General features: G+C 33.2%; 2 protein-coding genes across 13 annotated transcripts in view; one reads left to right on the top strand and one right to left on the bottom strand.

Annotated features, from left to right (window-relative positions):
- Positions 1-23,559, top strand: part of LOC138317845 (contactin-1-like) — a 60,207-nt gene that overhangs the window by 27,508 nt on the left and 9,140 nt on the right. The gene's annotated exons all lie outside the window — the stretch shown is intronic.
- LOC138317844 (conserved oligomeric Golgi complex subunit 8-like) lies at positions 9,466-17,197 on the bottom strand. Its single transcript, XM_069259771.1, has 13 exons — positions 17,102-17,197; positions 15,287-15,358; positions 15,010-15,134; positions 14,419-14,522; positions 13,902-14,073; positions 13,484-13,645; positions 12,970-13,021; positions 12,393-12,556; positions 11,778-11,977; positions 11,428-11,509; positions 11,027-11,211; positions 10,551-10,719; positions 9,466-10,075 (listed from the first exon to the last, which is right to left on the bottom strand). Exons 1-13 carry the CDS (start codon positions 17,163-17,165, stop codon positions 9,581-9,583), a joined length of 2,046 nt encoding a protein of 681 aa, XP_069115872.1. The 5' UTR covers positions 17,166-17,197; the 3' UTR covers positions 9,466-9,580.

Here is a 23,559-nt window from a genome sequence, read left to right as displayed (position 1 = left end):
TATTCTCTTCACTGGAATCAGGGCGGATTTGATGTGATAAAAACTTATTTATCTGTATATTCTTCATCAAAAGCACCCCATACCTTGATATGAAATTCATGACCTTAGAATTGTACCATGAAAATCCACGATAGGATATACATTGCCATTTAATTTGCCAATATTTTAGACCCTGATTCCTCACTTTAACCTCTGCAGAGTTTGAAATGCATTAGATTAGCGATAAAATAGATCTACTATCTTAAGTAAACTGGTATAAAAAGAGAAATATAGGACTTAGACATGGCATCCTAGTTTTAATGGGTTGTTAAAGACATACAAGGATTACCGATGCATTATTAGAATCCTGTTAATTTAGATACATTGACAGTTATTAGATCGTAAAAAGAAAACAGTGACAATAAAAGACAAAAGATAACATCACTTAGTTCCCCAAACAAGCCCAACCAAAAAAATAATTCTCTGCTGTCAACCAATGAAATGCGATATGCAAAAATGTGTGAACATCTTTGTCATCTGGGCTAGTTTTCATGTTAAAATTCAAAACGCTTATGTCCTTGGATCAATATTTTTAAAAGGTTGTATAATTTAACCCAAATCCATAGAAAAAACAGACATTGTGTAAGTAGGGAACAGTAAATTTTTAAATAAAAATATTGGGTAATGTCCGTATTGTAGTAATGAGCAAAATATCAGTTTTCCATATATTATCCCGTAGAATGAGAAAAAGATTTGCAAGACAAATTTTAGATTTGCCTGAGAAGTTTCAGAATTATTTAAGGAGGGGTCAAGCGTCTTATCCACCACCCTCTTTTTCCTCCAGCTCTTTTTCAACTCCTTCTTTGTTTGTCTTTTGTTTGTCACGTGCTGGATCCCTCCTGTGTCTGAGTAGTAATAGTGAGTATGTATGTTTGCTATATTTGTCCTGTCCATTGTATGGAGGTTTTGTGTTGTAGGTCAATAACTGTTATAAGAGAGAAATGAAAAGTAATAGGAACTGCTAATGTTACAATAAAGAATAACAAATTAAGTCATTGTATCGTCGTACTCCTTTTTTGTCGTGATCATAAAATAATTTCAAAATAATACTACTCAATGTTAAAACAAAATTACATGCATATGTAAGTGCGTTTATAGAAAGCAATGATGTATGTTATGTTAGTATTTAGTATTAGTTATATTATAATATATGTTAAAATGGTTTGGAAAAAAAAACTTTGAAAAAATTAAATATAAAAAAAAAAAACTCTGATGAGAAAAAAATAAACAACTTAGGTTCCTAGGCGGCAAGTTTAAGTTGCATTACCAATATCTAAAATGTTAAAGTGCCCAAAGCATTAAGTATATCGATTAAAAGAATAATGGGTACTATTAATAGGTACATAAGATTGCTGCAGTACATTACATGATTCTGGGTGTAAAAAACTAATTTATGTTATTATATTTTGTTAAATTACTCTTAAAAACAACACAAAATTACATCAAAAACATATATATGCTACTACTTCATATCCTTGACAGATTACTTAATGCGGTGAACACATTTTAATATGTGAATGCTTTACCAGCTCGGCGTACCACTAAACATCGGTCAACCAAAAAACTAAGAACGATATGTTTGTTATTACTTTAGAAACCCTACGAACAAATAACACTGTCATATATAAAGCGTATAGAAACATAAAAAAACATATATTTCACGTAATAGCCCTTTTTTAGAATAAAACAAAAATTATATACAAGTATATAAACAATAAAAATATAAAATAATATAACATAAACAAATAAAAGACAAAAAACAATTATATATATAACAATAAAAATAAGTAAAATAAATAGTATGATATACAATAAAAGACAAAAAACATTATATAATATACACGTAAACAGATATAAAATAAATCATATAACAAATGCCCTGACCAAAAGTTAAGTATACATAATGTTATTTGCATGGACAAGTTTTATCTCTGCGAAAACTCTCGAAAATGTAAGAAGAACGAGTGTAGAGGAGATGAATACAAGTTTATAAATATTATACAAGAATGACTGTATTTAAACAACAAGGATAACATTGTCCTGTATTTTTATGTATAATTAAAAAAATAATGTATAACACAATTTGCTGAGGTATTGTACTGTACTCATACAGTACATTAACACAAACAGCTGACACATACAGGTATGTAATTATCTGTAGTAGATTACTATACATGGTTATCATGAGTATTTTATCACGACAGTATCAGTACAAACAACAATAACGCCATAAATCACAAGACAGGTATGTAACAACAGATTGAGTTATCAGAGTTATATTAGTTCCCAACAATCAAATTAATTAAATCCCTATATGTCTTAAAAATACATTATACAGTATCAGGCCTTTATGTCAGAAGGTATTTCCATCATGAGTCGATCCTGATTAAATGAAAAAGAATGATCAGCGCCCTTTTATCAATATCTACGCGATTTTTAACAGGCAGCAGTTTTCCTGTAAACTTGATTAACTTCAGGTCGCGAGAAATAAACCTATTACTCTCCTTTCACATATAACAATTAAAATCCCCAGATTTATTTCTTACAAATAAATAACGTAAACAGACTTCGCTTGATAAGATGTTTTCCCTGATTGTTTAATTCCCCAAACTGACGCAGAGGTGCACCACACGCCCGGTAAGTCACACGTAATATCGAGATGAGATACTCGATCATTACCTATGTGCCAATGCTGTACGCGTTAAAAAAGAGATTCGTATTTTTGCTATATTTTAAGATAGCTGATTCACAAACCAGATCGTCTTTAATAATATGTATCGTGGTAACATAACTACTGATTTGATGCCATTCCTCGCTACTTAACTTACCGTCACACTTATGTTCAAAGTTTGCGCTTACAGCGGACAGATCTGGAAACCCAAAATTGGTCCAACGAGAATTAAGCTAGAAAGAGAGGATGAGGTATATGGAAATTTTGAGGAGGCCAAAAAAGTAATGTGTATCCTTAATCTCGCCTTCGACCTAAGTGGCAATAACAAATAACATCCGTAATATGTTTTAAAATAAAAGAAATATAGCATGAGCTGTTGTTATTTAATTACAGTTCATAGCTATATGAAAAATGCGCATTGAGCGGGGTTTTATAAATGTCCAATGTTATCTGTCCAGATTTTAGTTTGACTTTTGATTGATGGTTTGTTTCTTTCCATACCAACACCATGTTAATCAGCGAAAGAGCAGTTATATTTTATATCTTCACTAAAGATATTACATTGCTACATAGACATCAAGTTTCCATTCATTGGCAATGATTATAGATGTTTGGTGAATCTTGATTACGATTCGTTTTACTAGTCGTCTATGCAAGGTACAGAATCACGTAATGTAAATGACAATGGACAGGCGTGTCTAACCTTTGAAATACAATTTTGGCACTCACAGAAGGAATAACAGTGTAACCAGTGTAAGGTATAACGTATGGTATTGTTGTGGGATGGTTGTCTACTGCAGCCCCATCGCCTATAGTTTTTTTTTTAGATGCTCCACCGCCGATAGAGCATAAATGATATTCATTATTTGAACAATAATTGGTGTATTATCGTGTATATATGTCTAATTAACATAAAAAAAATATAAAAATAATTTATTTTGCCGTTGGTTTATGCGCAATGAGTACTTCATTCCATATAGGATATAGTGCAACGGAATTTTTTCGGGATGCAATTAATTATTTTTATATTTTTTAATTTGAAGTAGAATTAGAAGCTCAAGCTTTTCAATGTTTGTAACTGAAGAAAAATGCTAAATCGTCTTCTCCTGTTTTTGATAGTGAAAAAATACCATTTGTCGGCGGTGGAGCATCTTTAATTAATTATGTTATTTATTACATTTCTTCTTTACAATCACTGAATTAACATGAAGGTACTGATTTGTATTGCAATCTCCCATTCTGTCTTACACTTTAACCATTAAGGCTTTCTCTATAATTAAGAACTTACAACGTTCCATTGATCTCCAATACCGGTAATCCCCAAGCATTCTAACAATCGACATTTTACTGTTTATATTTGTCCAGCGATTCGGTACCAAGTTTAACATATTGAGGATCAATGTAAGGCGTAACTGAATTGTGTAAGTGTAAACTCTGTGAATCAATCTTTTTAACATTGTAAAACGACTGTAACAAAAGCAACCATTTCTATCTGGTTATGACCACCATAACTTATCATTAGGACCTCATCTACCGGGCTCTGTATTTTCTTCAACTGTGCCTGTTTCTAAAGCTGTATTTATTACCTAGTTCGAAGGAGCAAAGTTAAAATGTTATACTGTGGCTCCTTCAACAATATCAACTTCTTTTCATAACCGCTACTCGGAATTCAACCAAATTTGACTGGTAGCATCGTTATGAGATGGGAACTCAAAATTGTTCAAATGATCAGGCTTATCCCCGGGGGCCCGAAAGGCGGGGACAAAGGTTCGTTCCAAAATTGGCTAGGGTATACTATGCTATTTATCTTTGAAATGAAATATAACTATAAAAAAAAACTCTTTACGTATATAACAGATTGCGTTAACAGGTTGCTAGCGCAACTAAAAAGAATCATTGAGCAGTAATTCCGCATGTAACGGTTTGGTTTCCGGAAGAAAAGACGCAATGACAACGTGTAACAGTGTACAGTACCCCAGAGGACCGTGAAATTGTAACCCACGGGCAGGATATTGACGCCAGATCGTTCTCCTCCCCCGTACAATGTAAATACAGAAATTCAGAAGTCTTTCAGATGACACGTAACACAAGAAAGCAAAATCTATGTGAATTAGAAATTAATTTCTAAAGGAAAATTCGCAATGCTAACTTCGATATCTAATAAAAGGAAATGACCTTCGATTCGAGGATAATTATAGATCGAACACGTTTCTTTAACTGTAGAACGATCGTTTGTCATTGTAACGCACTGAAGTATAAGGGCATTGTACATGATGGTACCAAAAACTAGTTCTCTATGTATCGGCTAACGACTGACAACCGTTTTAGTCGCCGTTAGCATTTTAAATGTACATCTTACATGTGCAAACAAGAATTATTGATTCCAATCATAATACATTAAATTAATCCACAAACTTTAGCCTTAAATTTTCACAATATCGACACGGTCTTTCTATTTTAACAATAGGATTGATAAAGATAGCAATAGCCCTGATATACACAGCGGATATATTGTAATTAAAACAATAGAAATGTCTTTTGTTCTATATTGTGTGGGTAATCAGAATGGTATTGGATTAGAACCTTAAGATGTACCATTGTCTGTATGTCATTGATAGTTAGTATCCATAGGTCATAAAGCATATATCAGAACCACAAACTACCTGGTATAGCATGTACAAGGGCAAAGTCGTATGTAATAATAATGGGAAGATTTTCTACTTCATTTTACTAAAATTTGCAACTTATGATAAAATCATATAGCCATGATTTCCAGACGCAGGTATAATGTATGATCGATCGATTGATGGGCTTAACATTGTGAAGTAACAATTGATTGTGACAAGTTAGAAAGGGCACAAAAAGGCGTAGTTAGAATAATGACGGGTTCACCATCATATACAAAATTTGAATCTCAATTTAGAATTACTAATTGATAGGATAACAAGAAGAAAACTTCAGTTATTACACAAGCAGAAAAAAAACCCATAAAATTCCTAATTTTCTTTCGATTTAATTAACACCCACCCCCTTAACTATTATCGACAAACTTCCACACACAAATATTTCTTACGTTCCTCTTTAAGAAACTGGAAAAATAAAAATTGATTTTTAAATTACTTAATTTTTAAATTTTTGATTACTTTTAAGTTGGCTTTTTTGCTAAGAAATCCTCTCTCACCAACCGATATATTTTAGTTTTGGTGACAGATATTAAATACCATTCACAGCTTATTGAGGAATACATACAGTATTGTTAAAGATGATAATTTCTGTTCTTATATAGTCGATGATTCTCACATTATAAACTGTGGAAATCACTGTGAAAATGAAATTATTTACTATTGTAAACAGCCAAATTATTTAGCTACCCTTGCAAAGGTATTAAGTTAAATTAATCTCCATCATATGAAAATGCAACTTAATTTGCGACTTCTTGGTGATGAAAATTTGGCATTGGAAGTAAATTGATATTTCAATATTAAGTCCAGTGGAAGAATCTGAAGATACATATAAGCTTTAAACATATCAACGCGTTTATTATAGATTTATTTTCATATTTAATTAAACTAAAATTATTTTACTTGTATTAGATATCAAAGTTATCACTAATATGTTAATTGAAACTGATAGATGACGATTTTTAGAGATGAAATAACTTGGGCCTGTCTGTTTGTGAATATCTTTAAAGTCTACAAAATAATGTACCACAACCATTCCCGAAAATTCTAACGTCCTGCCTGCAGGGCAATATGAACCGCAATATGTACTAATGCAATTCACGACGGCTAAAGATAATGTGGTGTATATTCAATGAAAAAATGAAATGTTTCAAAAGCAAAGGTTAGGAAATGGAAAAGAAATCGAAATTTTAACGTAATATATGTTTAGCAAGTATAATGTACCAACATAATTTGACATAATTGATGGTAATGGAATATATTGGCGCAAATGACGTGTATATATATTGAAATCTTATGATTTCTGTTGCAAAAAAAAAAAAGAGTTCTCATAGGGCAATTAAATTCTGTCCCAAAATTGAAAACATTCACATCATATAGATGTATATCTACATATTGTACACCTACGAAAGTTTAAATGGTAATACGAAGCCTTTTGATTTATCATTTGTTAACCAGATTAAGACAGATAACTGCACATATTCCCGCCAAAACCACATAAAGATCCGTGCTGATTTGGACTGGTGCCAGGCGGTCAGTAACCAGCTGTGAGACTTTGTCTCTGATGGCAGAACACAATGTCAAAGCAGTAGATACATAATGTGTATTGTTTTATTGGCTTTTGACTAAAATTGTCATTAAATTAAAATCAATTGTATAGAAGATCTAACTGGAAAATTGTATAGATATATTGGAGTTGTATTTTTATACATGTATAACCAAACGACTTTATAAATAGCTCCCTGCTCTGATGATTTAAACAAGAACTTTACGATTATATTACAGATTGTGTGCCCCACAATACCATTTTAAATGCCCAAATGTCGCACAAAAAATGTCAATGTCACTTTACTTAAGTACTGGTAAGATAATTTTGACGTCGCTAAAGACAGCAAAGAAACACTTCGTTGACTCAAACTTTTTCATATAACTATAATGCTGTACATGTTTTAATTTGAAGCATTTTGGTGGTCAATCGTAGTTTACACTGTATCCAACTATAAAGGCTTGGGTAGTTTGTAAGTAAACCATGACCACTTCAACATTGGGATATGGAGGGTAATGTTTTTTTTATGAACGTATTTAGTACATAAAAAATTCCAAATAATGTTTATGATGCATGTAAAATTTCTATGGTGGATAAGCATGAACCACTGGAACATAGTAATAATTTATTTACTAACAACATATCTATTTCTTCAAAATTTTCTAACTTTATCAAATCAGTATTTCAAATGACTAGGTATGGTTTGAGCCTTTAACTAGGTGTTATGACATTAAGATGTTGAATTTGAAACATTTAGCACATCCTAGATTTAATTGTCATGCTAGTTTTCCAATTTTGCAGATTAATTGGTATGACATCCAACTAAATATGCATTAATTAAACAATTTGAAAAGTTTGATTTTTTTTGCCTATCTTAAATTTTTGTCAAAAGTAACAATAGAGCACAACCTTGAACAAACCTATTATTTACTGAATGTAGGCACGTCACATATCCTTAGGAGAAATATATAATTTGTTCAAGGATTGACTCTATGGTTTCTAGATACAAAACTGCCAAAATTGAAAAAAATTCCATATTTTCATAATTTATGCATGTTTAGAATGCAGCTGCAATGATAAAAAATTACCATTGTATCATGATATACTCGCTATTATAAAAAACAAATCAACAGTTTTTAATCAATAAACAACAGGTTTTTAAAACCTGATTGATTTGAGGCAGAAAAGTCATACATAATAATCCTTTGTCTTCTATTTGAAAAAAGTGACTAAAAAGTCAATGCATTTTGGCAACACAATTGTTAAGAGAACAGAGCAATTTGACATCCAAAATTTGAAATGTGTGTCCGTTTAGCTGGTAGAGAAAGCAAACATGATTCCTGAAAAGATCCCCTTTGGACTTCTACCAAGACATGACAACATTTGCCTCAAACTTATATCAAACCCTAAGTAAATGGTACTAAATGACAACATTTGCCTCAAACTTATATCAACCCTAAGTAAATGGGTACTACCAAGACATGACAACATTTGCCTCAAACTTATATCAAAACCCTAAGTAAATGGGTACTACCAAGACATGACAACATTTGCCTCAAACTTATATTAAACCCTAAGTAAATGGGTACTACCAAGACATGACAACATTTGCCTCAAACTTATATTAAACCCTAAGTAAATGGGTACTACCAAGACATGACAACATTTGCCTCAAACTTATATCAAACCCTAAGTAAATGGGTACTACCAAGACATGACAACATTTGCCTCAAACTTATATCAAACCCTAAGTAAATGGGTACTACCAAGACATGACAACATTTGCCTCAAACTTATATCAAACCCTAAGTAAATGTGGTACTACCAAGACATGACAACATTTGCCTCAAACTTATATCAAACCCTAAGTAAATGGGTACTACCAAAGACATGACAACATTTGCCTCAAACTTATATCAAACCCTAAGTAAATGGGTACTACCAAGACATGACAACATTTGCCTCAAACTTATATCAAACCCTAAGTAAATGGGTACTACCAAGACATGACAACATTTGCCTCAAACTTATATCAAACCCTAAGTAAATGGGTACTACCAAGACATGACAACATTTGCCTCAAACTTATATCAAACCCTAAGTAAATGGGTACTACAAGACATGACAAACATTTGCCATCAAACTTATATTAAACCCTAAGTAAATGGGTACTACCAAGACATGACAACATTTGCCTCAAACATTTTATTAAACCCTAAGTAAATGGGTACTACCAAGACATGACAACATTTGCCTCAAACTTATATCAAACACCTTTGGACTTCTACCAAGACATGACAACATTTGCCTCAAACTTATATCAAACCCTAAGTAAATGGGTAGTGGTTGTAAACATTAATTAAAACATACAGAGAAAATTGAAATAGATCAGTGTTTTAATTGTGTAAGCTGTGATGCTTGATAAGTGTCCAAGTCCACCTCAGGACTGAGGCATGGTTCACACTGATCTAGGGGAGATAATCCTAGAAGACAGTCCACCACCCTCGCATATAAAGTCAAAACATGGATTAATGTGACACGGCAATTTATTAATTCATAAAGTCCATACATGATATATTAAAACCATATAAATAAGCACTACCCCAATTAAAATAATAACAAAACAAAGTAGAAAACAAAAGCTCAGTCATTCTTTTTCCCCACTGAATCTAATACAGAACTAGCCTGATCACTTGTTGGATCAGTGGGGGTGGTGTCATCATTGTCATCACTCTCTCCTGTTGTAAATGTTACTTTGGGTGAAGTTTCCTTAATGTTCATATCATTCATGTCACCAAGTAAACTAGAATCTGATTGGTCAACTGGGTCCTTCTTATCATCTGACACGGGTCCAGATTGGTCAGTAAGGTTTGCAGTATTATTCACCTCAGATTTGCTCTGGTCAGGTGGTATTATTGACGAATCTGATTGGTCAGTTTTTGTAACATTTGTTGGTTCTGATTGGTCTGTAAGACTGGCAGAGTCTGATTTGTTACTTTGTGTTACACTACTGACAGTTGGTTGGATAGCAGGAGAGACACTGATATCCGATTGGTCAGGAACTGGTTCTTCCTTCTGTGGCAGGAGGTGGGAAATTGGGTCGAGGACTGCCAAAATATCTACCAGTCCCAATCGTCCCTGAAACGATGGTAACAACATCATACACTAAATATCAATGATTTCAAAACAAACGAAGTTGTTTTAGGAAAGTTTTGGAACACATTTATCATAAAACTGGTTCTCAAAGATTTTTTTATATGTATTTTTACATTTATGCAATAAAACTTTTAAAAAGAATGGTATTACATCGTTTTCTAAATAAATAGGTATATTTCCACTCAAAATAAAAACAAAGTATCTATGACCAGTTATTTTTCTTTTTGTTCTTAATTTGTCTAAAATCATCTCACCACACTGGAGAATCTACCTATTTACTTTTAGATACCAGGTAGGTTAATTAATATCTCAATTATTTATGACTGACAGAAAGACAAAAAGAGAGATTGAAGCAAAGAATTCCATAGGGCATTGAACTTAAGAAAGTGAAATCAAACAAACTCACTTTATAAAATATGGTATAACATTACTGAGAAAAGACCCACACAAAACTTACCATTTTGTTAAGGTCAGTCAGGGTGACACCTAGTATCTGGGCTAGTGTGGCAGGGGGGAATAACTGTTGCAGACATTTGTTGAGGTAGGGCAGCAGATCAGTGGCATACACTTGACAAAATTGACAAAAATGGTCTTTTTCTCTCGGGTCAAATGTCGACTCCTCAGCTCTGTATAAAGTAAACATAGCTCAATTACAGCACTTTTAAAATCATTTTATAATTGCTGTTTGACAATAAGAAATTTCCATTTTGGAATGAAATACTGTAAGCTGTACCATACCTATGACAGTAAAAAGTTTATTGTGTTTATTATTTAACTAAAGCCAAACAAGATTCATATGCAGCCAATTAATAACAGTGATCAATGGGAGATAACTCTAGTTTTATTTTTGTGTTTATAAAGAAATTCTTCATTACAGGAGTAAGGATTAGATTTCAGATTTATAAACATTGTAGAACAGTAATTGATACAAACCTGTAATAAGCCAATGTGATGCGGCTAATCTGAAGCAGTGATTCCTGGAGGACCTCAGCAATACTACAAGCCAGAGATATAGGAGAGCACAGACGTAGTTCATTAAAGGCAGAGAGCACGTCGTTACAGTACGCGGCCAGGGGATAGTAATCCAGGAGGATAGCGGGGGGAAACATCTGTCCTGACTAAAATACACAAACACAAGTTCAATAGAGAAGAAAGAAATGATAAGATTTTATACTACAACGGAAAACAAAAGGCAGAAGAACATCATTACAGTATGGGAACGGGAGAATAGATATTTCAAATGGAATAACAAAGTCTATTTGGCCAAAATAAAGCATTATCATGGTACATGGTCATCACTTTAGACATTATGATAGAGGGAAGGACAAACGTACCTGTGTTCCTGTACTGTATGACAAACTACCTACAGTAGAAGTCACTTGTAGTAAATTGTATGATTGCATGTTTCCCTCAAATCTGTAATAAAAATGATCAAAGCTTGAAAAGTATGAACTAAATATGAAATATGAAATCATAACAAGATATAACAGACAAGGGAAACACTAAAATTCTGAAGTTTATCAATCTGCAGTTTCATATTGCAAACCTATCCTTCGGTAGCTTAGAACTTATCATTAGTCTAGAAAGCTTTTAAATTATCTTTTACTTATGTAATAATACACTTATTTAAGATGAGTATGTTATTTTTCACAAAGTCATATTATATAATGTTTCCTATAAGTACCTTTGGAGAGATTCTGCCAGAGTTAGTTTAAACCCCTGGAGAGCAGCTCTCTGGAAAATAGGTGCCAAGAGTCCGCGGAAGTCAGCCCCAACACGACTGAAGGAGAGCCCAAAGTACATACACTGACCGAGAATGGAGTCAAGACGACCTCCTACACCCTGCTGTAGGTTTGTCTCAAGGATGGACAGAAACTGGGACACCTGATAGATGTAACATCAAACATATACATTCACTCAAAAGAAACCCAAATGATAATAATGTTTATAAATATGTATGTGGACTATTTTTAACAGATTTCATTTTATAAAAGATAGGCTTTCTATAGATGTTGAAGTGGTGAGATAAGATTTTAAGATTCATTTGAATTCCTTAACTTAAAATTCTCCAAAGGAAAGCATTACAGATTCTAAGGAAGGCTCTTTATCCTAAGATTTTCCCTAACTTCTGTAACGCTTTTCTATGGTGAAATTTTAGTTAAGGGATGTTGATGAAACTGGGCCCAGACAGGGTAATCACAATAAATTAAAGCAAATATGAAAAAAAGAATATCAAAGTAAGGAAACTTTAAATTATTTCTTGATTTGTTTGCTGATCATGAGTCTACACAGAAAGTACCTTCTGTACAACCCATCCATGGAATAGTGCAGATTCATTTACGCTCTCTTCTTTATTGGTAGACAGAATTGGATCCTCATCGGAGAAGATGGCACGATATTGAGTGATGATGTCAAAAAGATGGACACGACTCGCTTCTATTGTCTTCGTAATATGGACATAGGCTGAAATTTAAAAAGGTTACCAGTATACATGGCTGCAATGTAAAAAGGTTATACATGGCTGCAATGTAAAAAGGTTATACATGGCTGCAATGTAAAAAGGTTATACATGGCTGCAATGTAAAAAGGTTATACAAGTAAAAATGTATTAATCAAACTGCTTATGCTTGAAACTCCAATAAAAACAACTTTCATAATATTACCTCTACATTCTGGCAAGGTTCTGCATTCTGGCTTAAAATCAACAAAATTTCCAGTAATTAAAAGTTGAAAAACTGAGTATTTCAGCTAAGTAATCTTTAATAAATAGACTACAATTTAGAAACCTTTGCTTCAGTCAAGCTGAGTTAAAAGAACAGAGAATGTCATGACATTTTCTTAAGGGTATAATACAATTGATTTTGGTGTTCACTTACGATCATCCTTTGGTATGGCGTCTAATATCCCCTGGAACCAAGAATCTCGAGCCTGCAACAGAGAAAACATTTAATTGTGGTCACTACACCTAATATTTAACATCAGAACATTGATAGAAGGCATTCCTTTACAATTGGATATCCATTAATTAATAAAAGACTTTCTAATCTTAGACTAATACAATCAGAATATATTGTACAAATTCTTGTGCTCGTAGTTAATTTTCATTTATACTCATGAAGTAAACCACTCATGTAAAAGTTTGTCATACCGATAAATTCAATGAAATAATCTTCACTCATTTTTTATTTTTACTATATAAAACAAATGTAATGGTATGTATTTTCTCATTAACAAACAGCCTTATTCTCTTTATGGAAATTATCATAGAAATACTAAATTTATTAAGGTTTGCAATGCACATGGTTCATTATATTGATAAAACTAATGTAAAAGGAATTCCTTCTAAATAAGATCATGACAAAACTGATTATTTTTATAAGACCACAGTACCTGAAGGAACTTTATACGGAGCTCAGCTTCGGTGAAGACATCCATCCTGCGGAGATAACCGATGACGCGGAGACAGGCCGGGAGTTGGACATTTGTTCTCAATTGCTGGATCAACTGGTTCAACATCAACTGAGCAGAGTTTTTGACCTCGGCCACAATGTTCTGAAAACAGAATTTTGTATACAAAGCATTCATATGTTTATTTTCTCCTATAGCTACATCTACAATGATCTGAATATTATAGTAATTTAAATTGACATACTTGGAGTTTTGGTGATCTAAATTCATAGTGGAATTAAATTGATTTAACTTATTTAATAGTAAAATAAATTAACTTAATTGATGGATTTAGCTTTTAAACAATCTGTTTTTTAGAAGGTGTTGTTATGGCAGTCTTTAAGCATAATAACATACGTACAGCTATCACTGGAATGTTGGCATGCTTCTTCTCGAGACGTTTGACATGTGCAGCCAGTTCTAATGCCTCCTCGTAGTAACTGTTCCTCACACAGGTGTCCATTAACTGGGGCATCTCCAGGATCTCCAGTAACTGTGTGTGACGCTGCAGGGTCAGTGTGTTCATCCGCCGGCTATCAAAGGGAGTCAAGAACATAATATAAATGAGATTAAGTTTAAGTTCTCATTTTTTTTTTTTAAGAAAATAGAATTATCATAAAAAACAATCATTAAATCTTTTGATTTTAAATAAATTATCTCAATAGAGCTACTAAAATGTTAACTACCAGTATGCATCTTGTTTACCATTCCAACTGAAAATCTTTTTAGACCACCACTTTTGAGTATCAAAAATAAAATTTATTTAATGTATATCATCACAATTATAAATACCAAGTGTGTTTTATCACTTATTCACCCCTCACACACCCTTAATTACCATAACACTAATAGCATATGGTTATCTATTAAGCCTTTACCTGGCATTGATGTCCTCCGCTTGCTTCATCACTTTTTCACATTCTTCTGAAAAGTCTGGAAGTTTGTGTAGCATGTCTCCGACATGTTTTTCTATGATTTGAAACTGAAATAAAAAATGAACAAATCTGAATTTCTTTTTTAAAAATCCTGAAATGCGAAATCAAAAAATTTGTCAAAACAAGCATCCTGACATTCATCTTTGAACATATCGCATGTTTTTTAAAAGTAAATCATTCATTTCACCTTAAAGCTGTCAATTAGCAGATCAGGTTTATAAGACAAACTTTTTAAAAGTTTAAAAGAAGAGCTACAAATTACAGCTGTACTCGGTTTTTGTTCTTGTATTGTGAATGATCCAAAGAGAATGTAACTTAACCAAGTTTCAGTTTAATCGGATTTGATTAACATCATATAAACAGGTAAATAATAAATGACTATTAAACAGTTCAGAAAATCATTCATTTAGTTTTGCCTTTCTTGACTATTGTCAAAGGTAATTCGAAATCTAAACTAAAAGACAATTTCTTGTTTACATTAATTTTTGTAATTCACCATGATGTATACATTTTTATATCTGGTGATAAACTTACATCTTCAAATATTTCCCGTGAACACTCTGCTGTTTGGATAAATGTTTTGTAGTGTTGGAATGCCAAGTGTTGAGTTTCTTGTAGAATCTGTGATTTTGCCTCAGACAAACGATCTGGTTCTTGAGCTGAAACATATCAAGTAGAATTAGAATGAACGTTATTCATCCAAAAAGACAGCACTATATATCTGTATTAAAAATTTGCTTTATATATACATACCGGTACAAGTAGATATATTACATGAGTGATTAATTTGATAGTCCATCATCATACATACCTAATTTGTCAACTCCATACGAGCTCAGTTCAGATAAGTACTGCACAAATTCAGGATTGTCATTCCAGCTTTCTGTATACAAAAACAAGAAAGTATACCATTAAATAGCAACTATAAAACAATGATGCTAAATTTGTTTTGTGATTCAGTATAAAAATGATATACTTGTGAACTGGTTTAAATTCCAACTCAAATTCCAGTACAAATTATACACAATCGGTAGGTCATCTAATCGTAACTAGCAATATAAAATATATAGCTAATAGTACTAGTTTTCTAAAGTCCTGACCATGGTATGATCACAATTCCTCTGTCTGGACGGCCACTACAAAAAATCTTAAGGTGGTGCATGTGGTACAGGGTCTCAATCATGTGTCTTCAAGTGCTATCAGCGACTATGTATATGAAGATCAATCGATTGAGCATCTGACTAGTGTTCGGAAGTTGTCGATTCGAACACCATAAAAATACTGTGAATGTACCAAACTCTACTTCACTTATCTCTCAGGAAGATCATGTAAATTACATATAAGTATATGTAAGTTATTAGGCATACTCAGGGAAGTAGATAACAAGGATAAGTCACTGGGGTTTTGGACGATTACGTCACAAGTGCTTTTGTGTTTGCGTATTGATTTTCGTTTGATATCCGATGACGCAACCCTTGATATAGGTTGCGGGTGAGAGGGTTACCATCTCACTTTCTGAAGCGGGCAGTCATTCCATTGTACATGAAAAAGTTATCTTTTAATGAAAAATTACGACACTTCTTTAAAATCTTCCATCCTTAATGCAAAGATTAGATGTTGTGAAATTGATTAAGCTTTACATTGCAATTAGCCCAAGATACTCCGGCCATGAGAAGATAAATTATTTATTTGTTGAAAAGACCAAGGTAAGTGGTGATTCTCGGCGATTATATTTGTAAGCAATCTGATTAGGAAGTGACCTAGCTCGATACCAAACAGTTTCAACGAGTTCCACCTTTTCATGTAGTAGTGTGCTCATGACCCTACACCAGACATCTATCTGTCATAATATTCGAGTCTGGTGTCAGGGCCAGAGTATCTCAGATTGCATTGCAATTTGGTGTTTCATTTGACTCGATAAGAAAAGTATTTGTTGAGAAAAATTGTTTTTACTCCCAGTTCATAGGTCAAAGGTGTCTCGTGTGGTGTTTAGTTGTATAAAGGGACAAATGCGCTCAAACTTTTGAGTCTGTCCTTTATTTTGGAGGAAATAGAAGGAAGAAGAATCCTTATAACTTCAAATCCTTGGGCATATTGCAATTGGGTACAGTACTGCATATATTTTATCGTGGCCAAATAATTATGGTTTGGTTGTATATGCAGCATGTATCCAGAGTAGATCCAAAAGATTGTAAATAGTGTTATCTATACTGGACCTAGTAACGAAAAACACACTTGACAAAGCCTAGGCCGTTTTTGTTTATTCGGAACAACCGGTTCGACCGTTGGTTAAAGTAATTATTTCAAGTATAAATCCTGACGGGCCTGCAGTTTTTGATACAGGCCTGTGAGGGCTTTGCCAAGGCTCGTCTGAAAACAATGTAAAGTCACCAGTTCCGTCGTTAATTAATAAACGAACAACTAGGTCCAACCAGCCAAACCGTATAATCGAAAACGGCCTACTGTAGTGTACAGTAATTATATATAACCAGCTGATAACGATAGGGAGCTCATTTTGAACGGGATTTTGGTTGTGACCTTTGTGTTTCCAGGGAAATATTGAGAGCCGACCGAAAAGAATTACTTTTAAAGCGAATACTTCCATCAAAGGAATGTCACTCTTTACCTGGGAACGAATCTTTAAACATGGAAGTCAGTATATTTTCATCTTCCACGTCGATGTTCGCCATCTTGTTTACCTGGGTTGATCACGGTCTCTGAGACGCGTACGTTTACTATATATGTACGTGTATCCCGTGCCTCACCCGCGCTGGATGTATATATGTGTTCATGTGGTATTGAAATTATTTAACATTCAGTCGGTAAAAATCATAAAAAAAAACACATCTCGTTTTCGAAGTTTATTCATGTATATGAATATCGATTTATTTCATAAGGTTTTTTTTTCAGTGATACTAATTTAAAAACATTCTAATGTTTATTCACTTCATACATGTTTATTCACTTCATACAAAATACGATTTTGTCGAAAATACGATACATGTCTTGATAAATATTCATACCGCCCGCATTTACTGGAGATATAGATACAATCTGGGAGACAAATAGAACAGTGCCCGTATTTATATCTCCAATAAATGCAATCTAACAATCCTTTAATTGTTACATGTATATTTACATTTTGTTTTCTATTTCAAAGTAAAACATAATTTAGATCAAAGTAAAACAACATAATTTAGATCCGAGTGAACATTTGAATTTCCCGCTTCAATCATTTAACCTGAACAGCCAAGGGCAATGTGATGAAAACTAGTCCATATAAAAAAATTAAAGACATCAAAAACACACTCTTTTTCAAAAACTTTTCATTTCAGTTTCCTATACATAATTGAGACGATTAAAATATTTTTTTTTTTAAATATAATTTCATAACCAATGACCCTGCTGACAAAGTACCACAATAAACACACGGAACTTACCATTCTAAAGCTGTAAATACAAAAAAATGTAAATGTTTTACTACACACTCCTCCACCCTTTTGCGCAGTAGTGAGCTACTACCCGGTGCCTATACAGAGACATACTATCCATGGTCAAACGTTAAGTTACCACACTACCAGCGGCTGTATCCCGGAACGCCTACATTTTAAAAACATATACCAGTAAGTATGTTGTTATAACGATTATAGTCTGTATTATAAAGGTAACTTTACCTGTGTGAGATCTACCTGGATTTTTTTATCTTGAAATATACTATATTTTGCAGTATGGTCAAAAAGTCGTTAGATGGATTTTAGTAATAGTATCTTGAGGTATACGTATATTTATTTATTTTTCAGGGAGGAAAAAACACAAATGAAAACAAAAAAAATATTTATCACCGATATGTTTGGTCACACATGTATGTATTTTTTCAGGAAACATATTTCTCTCTATAAGTTTCAACTGAATTTCGTATATTAACGGTATCTAATACAACTTAAATAACATGCAATGTGCAAGACCCTTAAAGATAAACATTATAATGTTAGTTCAGATAACTTCCATTCTGTCCCCAATTTCCATATTTATACCAGTTGCTTTGGGAGATATCTAGAAACAACATCAATGAGGGTCAATAGTCTGTAGTCTTTATTTTTATGGAATACTGAATATATAGTTCTCAAATTTACCATATTTTAAAAAATTATTTTGTAGATTTCGGGCTATAGTAGTCCCCTTGTCCAACTCCTATTATATTGAACAGTGCAGGTTAAACGGTTATTCAAAGTAGCTGTAACAAATCTCGAACATTAACGGATTCCTTTCTGCATGCGTTCAATCTTCATGTTTCCCGCAAACATATTTTATTCTATATATTTCAGTAATTCAGAACCTCGAACATGCACTTACCTATAGAAACTGGAAGATGGACTGGGATCCCTGAAGTAAATAGAACTTGTAATCTATGTTTTAATATTGATATTAGTTATACATTACAGCCATGCTTAAGGACAGTGCATTTATGTCAAATCGATATTCTATTCAACAACAATAAAAAGACGTATTCGTGTCGATACACTGTAGCCCTAATGACAATCTAGTTCCCAAACATATTTTATTCTATATTGAATTCAGAACCTCGAACATGCACTTACCTATATAAACTGGAAGATGGACTGGGACCCCTTAAGTAAATAGAACTTGTAATCTATGTTTTACTGATATTGGAAATGAATATCAATTATTTGTTTCAATGCAGTAATGAAATGGTGAAACGTTTACGAGAAATGTATATACCAAGTTACTATTATAGAAACCATAGTGTTATCAAAATGAAAGGCCTGTTTACTATATGTAACATTACTGTTCTGACAAATATATGTAAGTTTTTGAAAAAAAATTGAAAAAACTATTGATTGAGCATGTACTGTTACGCTATTGGCCCAATATACTTGTATGTTTATATTATGTATAGTGACCTCCTGTTACATACTTGTATGTCTGAGAGTGAAATAAAATCTGAAATCTGAAATCTATAGGATAAACATAAGTTTTGTTCAATGATGCGCTCAATGTTTTCTGTATGAAAAATCTAGCAAATAATTGTAAAACCAGTTTCTGTTTTTATATAATCTATGCATATTTAAGATGGTTACCATAACAATTACAGCCACAATGCTTTTTTAAGCTGTACAATCGTTGTATTTATTGTATCAAGGAATTTGCACTCGATATTCCTGAATTTCAACCTTAATAACAAATTAAAAAAAGACGTATTTCGTGGGTCAAAAAGACACAAACCATACATACACTGTATAGTCCTTAATGAACACGAAGTTCATAACTGATGCAACCCATGGCAAAATATACAGATTTTTATAAAATGTCTATTTTCTGATAACATGGACAGCAAACTACCTTCGTAAGGAGAACTTATACTTTTTTGTTAACAAAATAAAAATAAAAACGAAATAAAACCGATGGCAGCGACTAAGGGATTTAACGAAATTTCATTTACATATATCGAGCATTCAGTAAAAATAGGATTTACATGTATAAATTTTGATAAGAAGATTATGATGCCGTAAAATATTTTTGCAGGAACAAATCACTATACTGCCCATAGCAATTGTGTTATAAAATGACATTTCACCTCAATAATGATTCTATATGTAATATTAATAAAAATATTATATATTTTTTAACTAACAACTGACAGTAAACAACTTTAATCCTATATGTACGCATAGGTAAACTCCAGGTAAGTACATGTAGTAAGAAACTTGAAACAGACTATAATTACACGGTCTTTGATCTTTTTACCTATTGTTATAGAATGTAGGCGTAGCGGGAACACACCCTACCAGCACACTACATCCCTGGTTTCCTAAATCGAGCCGATAAAACAGGAAATGTGGCGTCTTATATGTAGAAGAAAACACGAAGAAGAATTGGAGTAATCAGAAAGACGTCTACGCGATCAGAGGGCCAGCTCTATAATTTGTACATCATGCTCACATTCCGTACTGAGCGTATTTGCTAGTCATTTACCGTATTGGTTGTGTCAATTAAATGAAAATAAACCAAAAGGCAGTGTAACCAAAACGGCACTTATTCAGGAAAAAGATTCAAATAGACGCAATATAGCGAACATGATTATAGACTACTTAATTGAACTTATATAAGTGAAACTGATCAAAAGTGATTAATTTAAACATTATATCGAAAATATTGTCCTTCGAAATTATTTCCATAAAATACGGGGAAAATGTCAATGCGATTTTATTATCTATTTTTAGTTTTTGTTTCAATAGCCATAAGCGATATTTATTCTTGTTTGACTTTACGTGAATCAATGCAAGAACGTGTTTCATAGATCAGTGTTCCCCAATGGCGGGTACTAGTATTGTGATCAATATATTTAAAAACCACTACAATATACGACCATAAGTCATCGCAAAAGATAACGTTGTGCACATGTAAACCACACTGAATACTTATATCTAGATTTATATGGGTCAGGGAGAAAACATATGGGAAACACAGACCAGGAAGAAAATCTAAGACACACATACATGTATATATGATTTGTTAGGAGAGGGGAATAACAAGTATGTAACATAGATTTATACAAGGAGGCTTGGACACTGGTCACTGGTCATCATGCTTCTATTACTGATCACTATTCTATCGTTAACTGGTATGTGAATTCTTAAACAACTGGTATATAAGTATTCGTGCATTATCTATGACATATTCGAGTATCATATATCCATCGTTTCTTGCCACTTTATAAACAGGCGTAACTGTTGTTTATCTCCTCAGTGTTTTATAACTTGAATTTTGTTTTTAAGTCTAGAAGGATATATTCGTGTAATGTATAGATTTTAGATTAGGTGGGTCAATATTTCGCGGTTTTCTATGCAGAACATATTCGCGGAGGTTAAAGATGCTCCACCGTCGACAGAGCATAAATGATACTAGTAATCATCATTTGAACAATAATTGGTATTTGATCGTGTAGATATATGTCTAATTAACACAAAAAAATAATATAAAATAATTTATCTTGCCTTTGGGTGCGTGCGCAATCAGTACTTCATTCCATATAGGATATAGTGCCACCGAATTTTTTCGGGATCTGCAATTAATTATTTTTCATATTTTCAACTTTAAGTAAAATGAGAAGCTCAAAATTTTCAATGGTGGTAATGGTTTTAAGTAAGTACTTTTGTAACTGAAGAAAATACTAAATCGTCTGCCCCTTTTTTTGATAGTGAAAAAGATACATTTTTCAGCTAAGCATCTTTACAGTTCACAGTTCATGATTCCTAAAAATCTCTATAACTGTGTTATTGTTTCTTTGTACGTCAATAGCTTTAATATTTCACTAGAGTTTGAAAATTTGCGGTTTTCAATAAAAAACGTGAATAAAGCGAAAATAAACCATCCGAAATGTAACCACCATACAGTATACATGTGTTATTACTGTTACATCGTACTTAATTAGTTACGTCATATGCCGAACCTGTCATGATTTTGTACTATATACGTTACGCGAAGTAAGAAGACTAAGTTTGGCAGTGAATTCTTATATCATATCACCATTTGTATGTTGCACATTACAGATGCTGTGACACTGAACGGGTCTTCTGAGTAACGCAGTCACTGGAGTAACTTCACACTGATATGTGATGTACCGGAAGAGGCGGTATTGGTCCAGTTTTACCGTCGTTCCTGATGTCATATTCCTGTTGGTAGTATTCAAGTATCTATAGACAATGCTACAACACATTAGCCAGCCCAGCTGTCCCCTGTCCAGCGGATGTGTGTTCTTGTGTAACGTCTGGAGGTAACATTGGTACAGTATTCCAGTGGATCATACGTCCAAAGACTGCGGATCACGGGTCTGTGTGGTACTGTAGACGTACCAACCTTAACCTGCCAATCCAGACAGAAGACAGTGCCGATTATACTCTCAAAATCGCAAGTAAATAAATCAGTCAAACGTAAAGTGAAATATGCCTTGTTACAACCCACTTTGAAAAAAAAATTAATGCGCGTTAAATATCGTGTAAGTCAACCCAGTTTAAAATGATTTTTCTAAGTGCATTGAACCAGCACCACATTCAACTCACTTTGAAATAATTTCCCAAAGCGCAAAGTGGGCCGTAACAATGCCTGGATTACTTAGACAGCTGTTTGACAAAGAGTATTGTATCGTATTTAAATTGACATCGAACGTAGTTTGAATCCACCTCGCTGAATCAAATTAGATGGATTAACAAATATTTAAAGTACAAACGTACACTTCTCAAAGTCAGCTACTGTAATCCATCTGTTGTTTCGCATGATATTTAATATCGCATATTTCGCTGGTGATTGCTATTGCGAAAAATAATCCCATGAAAGATTCGTCAGGCACGAAAACGTGAGAACAAGTCGCCGCGAAATTACGCTTGTTTACAATATAAAGGTGCGAATATTTGATAATGTATTGATGATATCTTCTAATGGAATTTGCCTAATAAAACGTTTCAAAACTTCGATGTTGTTCAGTTCCTTTCGTGGTATGTTTCACTGAGAAAGCACTATAGAGTAGCTGAGGATCACAAGGAGACACAACATGGACTAATAGTGTTCTCATAGAGCACACGCAGTGTGGACCGTCTTTAAATCAAACCAGTTCTCACCAGGATGTTTAGGAAAAAAATCCAAACTCTTGGGTGGAACCCATTGTCGCAACCAATAACAAAAGAATCATGACCCTTTGCTATAAATAATACTACGACACATAATATATCAAAATAGCATTAAGGAAAAACACACCATTCTATTGGTCTGCCGTCATTATGAAACTGTATCTTTTATTTCTTTGCCATTCCGGCATGTGCAAAATTAGCGGTCTCTGTGCATGTATAATTAATACTACAACAGGTGAAGTGAAGGAAGATACTATTATATAACAAACAAGTGAATTTTGATTCGTTTGAAAATAGAACTGTAAAAAGTTGACGTGCATATTACAGATGCTGTATCATTGAACGGTTCGACAGACTATGCTACACCAGAGGCTGATTTTACATTGACATGTGATGTACCAGAGGAGGCTACGGCTGTTCAGTTTTACCGGTTTCCTGA

The sequence above is a fragment of the Argopecten irradians genome, chromosome 3, assembly GCF_041381155.1.
Source record: "Argopecten irradians isolate NY chromosome 3, Ai_NY, whole genome shotgun sequence".
Taxonomy (NCBI): domain Eukaryota; kingdom Metazoa; phylum Mollusca; class Bivalvia; order Pectinida; family Pectinidae; genus Argopecten; species Argopecten irradians.
The sequence above is the reverse complement of the archived record's forward strand: the minus strand, read 5'-3'. Positions and strand labels throughout refer to the sequence as shown.

What these genes read in the sequence shown, in the direction of transcription:
- LOC138317844 (XM_069259771.1), bottom strand. Translation starts at nt 17,165, where the DNA reads ATGGCGAACATCGACGTGGAAGATGAAAATATACTGACTTCCATGTTT. An exon ending in ATGGATGGGTTGTACAGAAG is followed by an intron (nt 11,978 to 12,392) that starts GTACTTTCTGTG and finishes TACATCTATCAG; the next exon opens with GTGTCCCAGTTTCTGTCCAT. An exon ending in ATCACATTGGCTTATTACAG is followed by an intron (nt 10,720 to 11,026) that starts GTTTGTATCAAT and finishes TACTTTATACAG; the next exon opens with AGCTGAGGAGTCGACATTTG.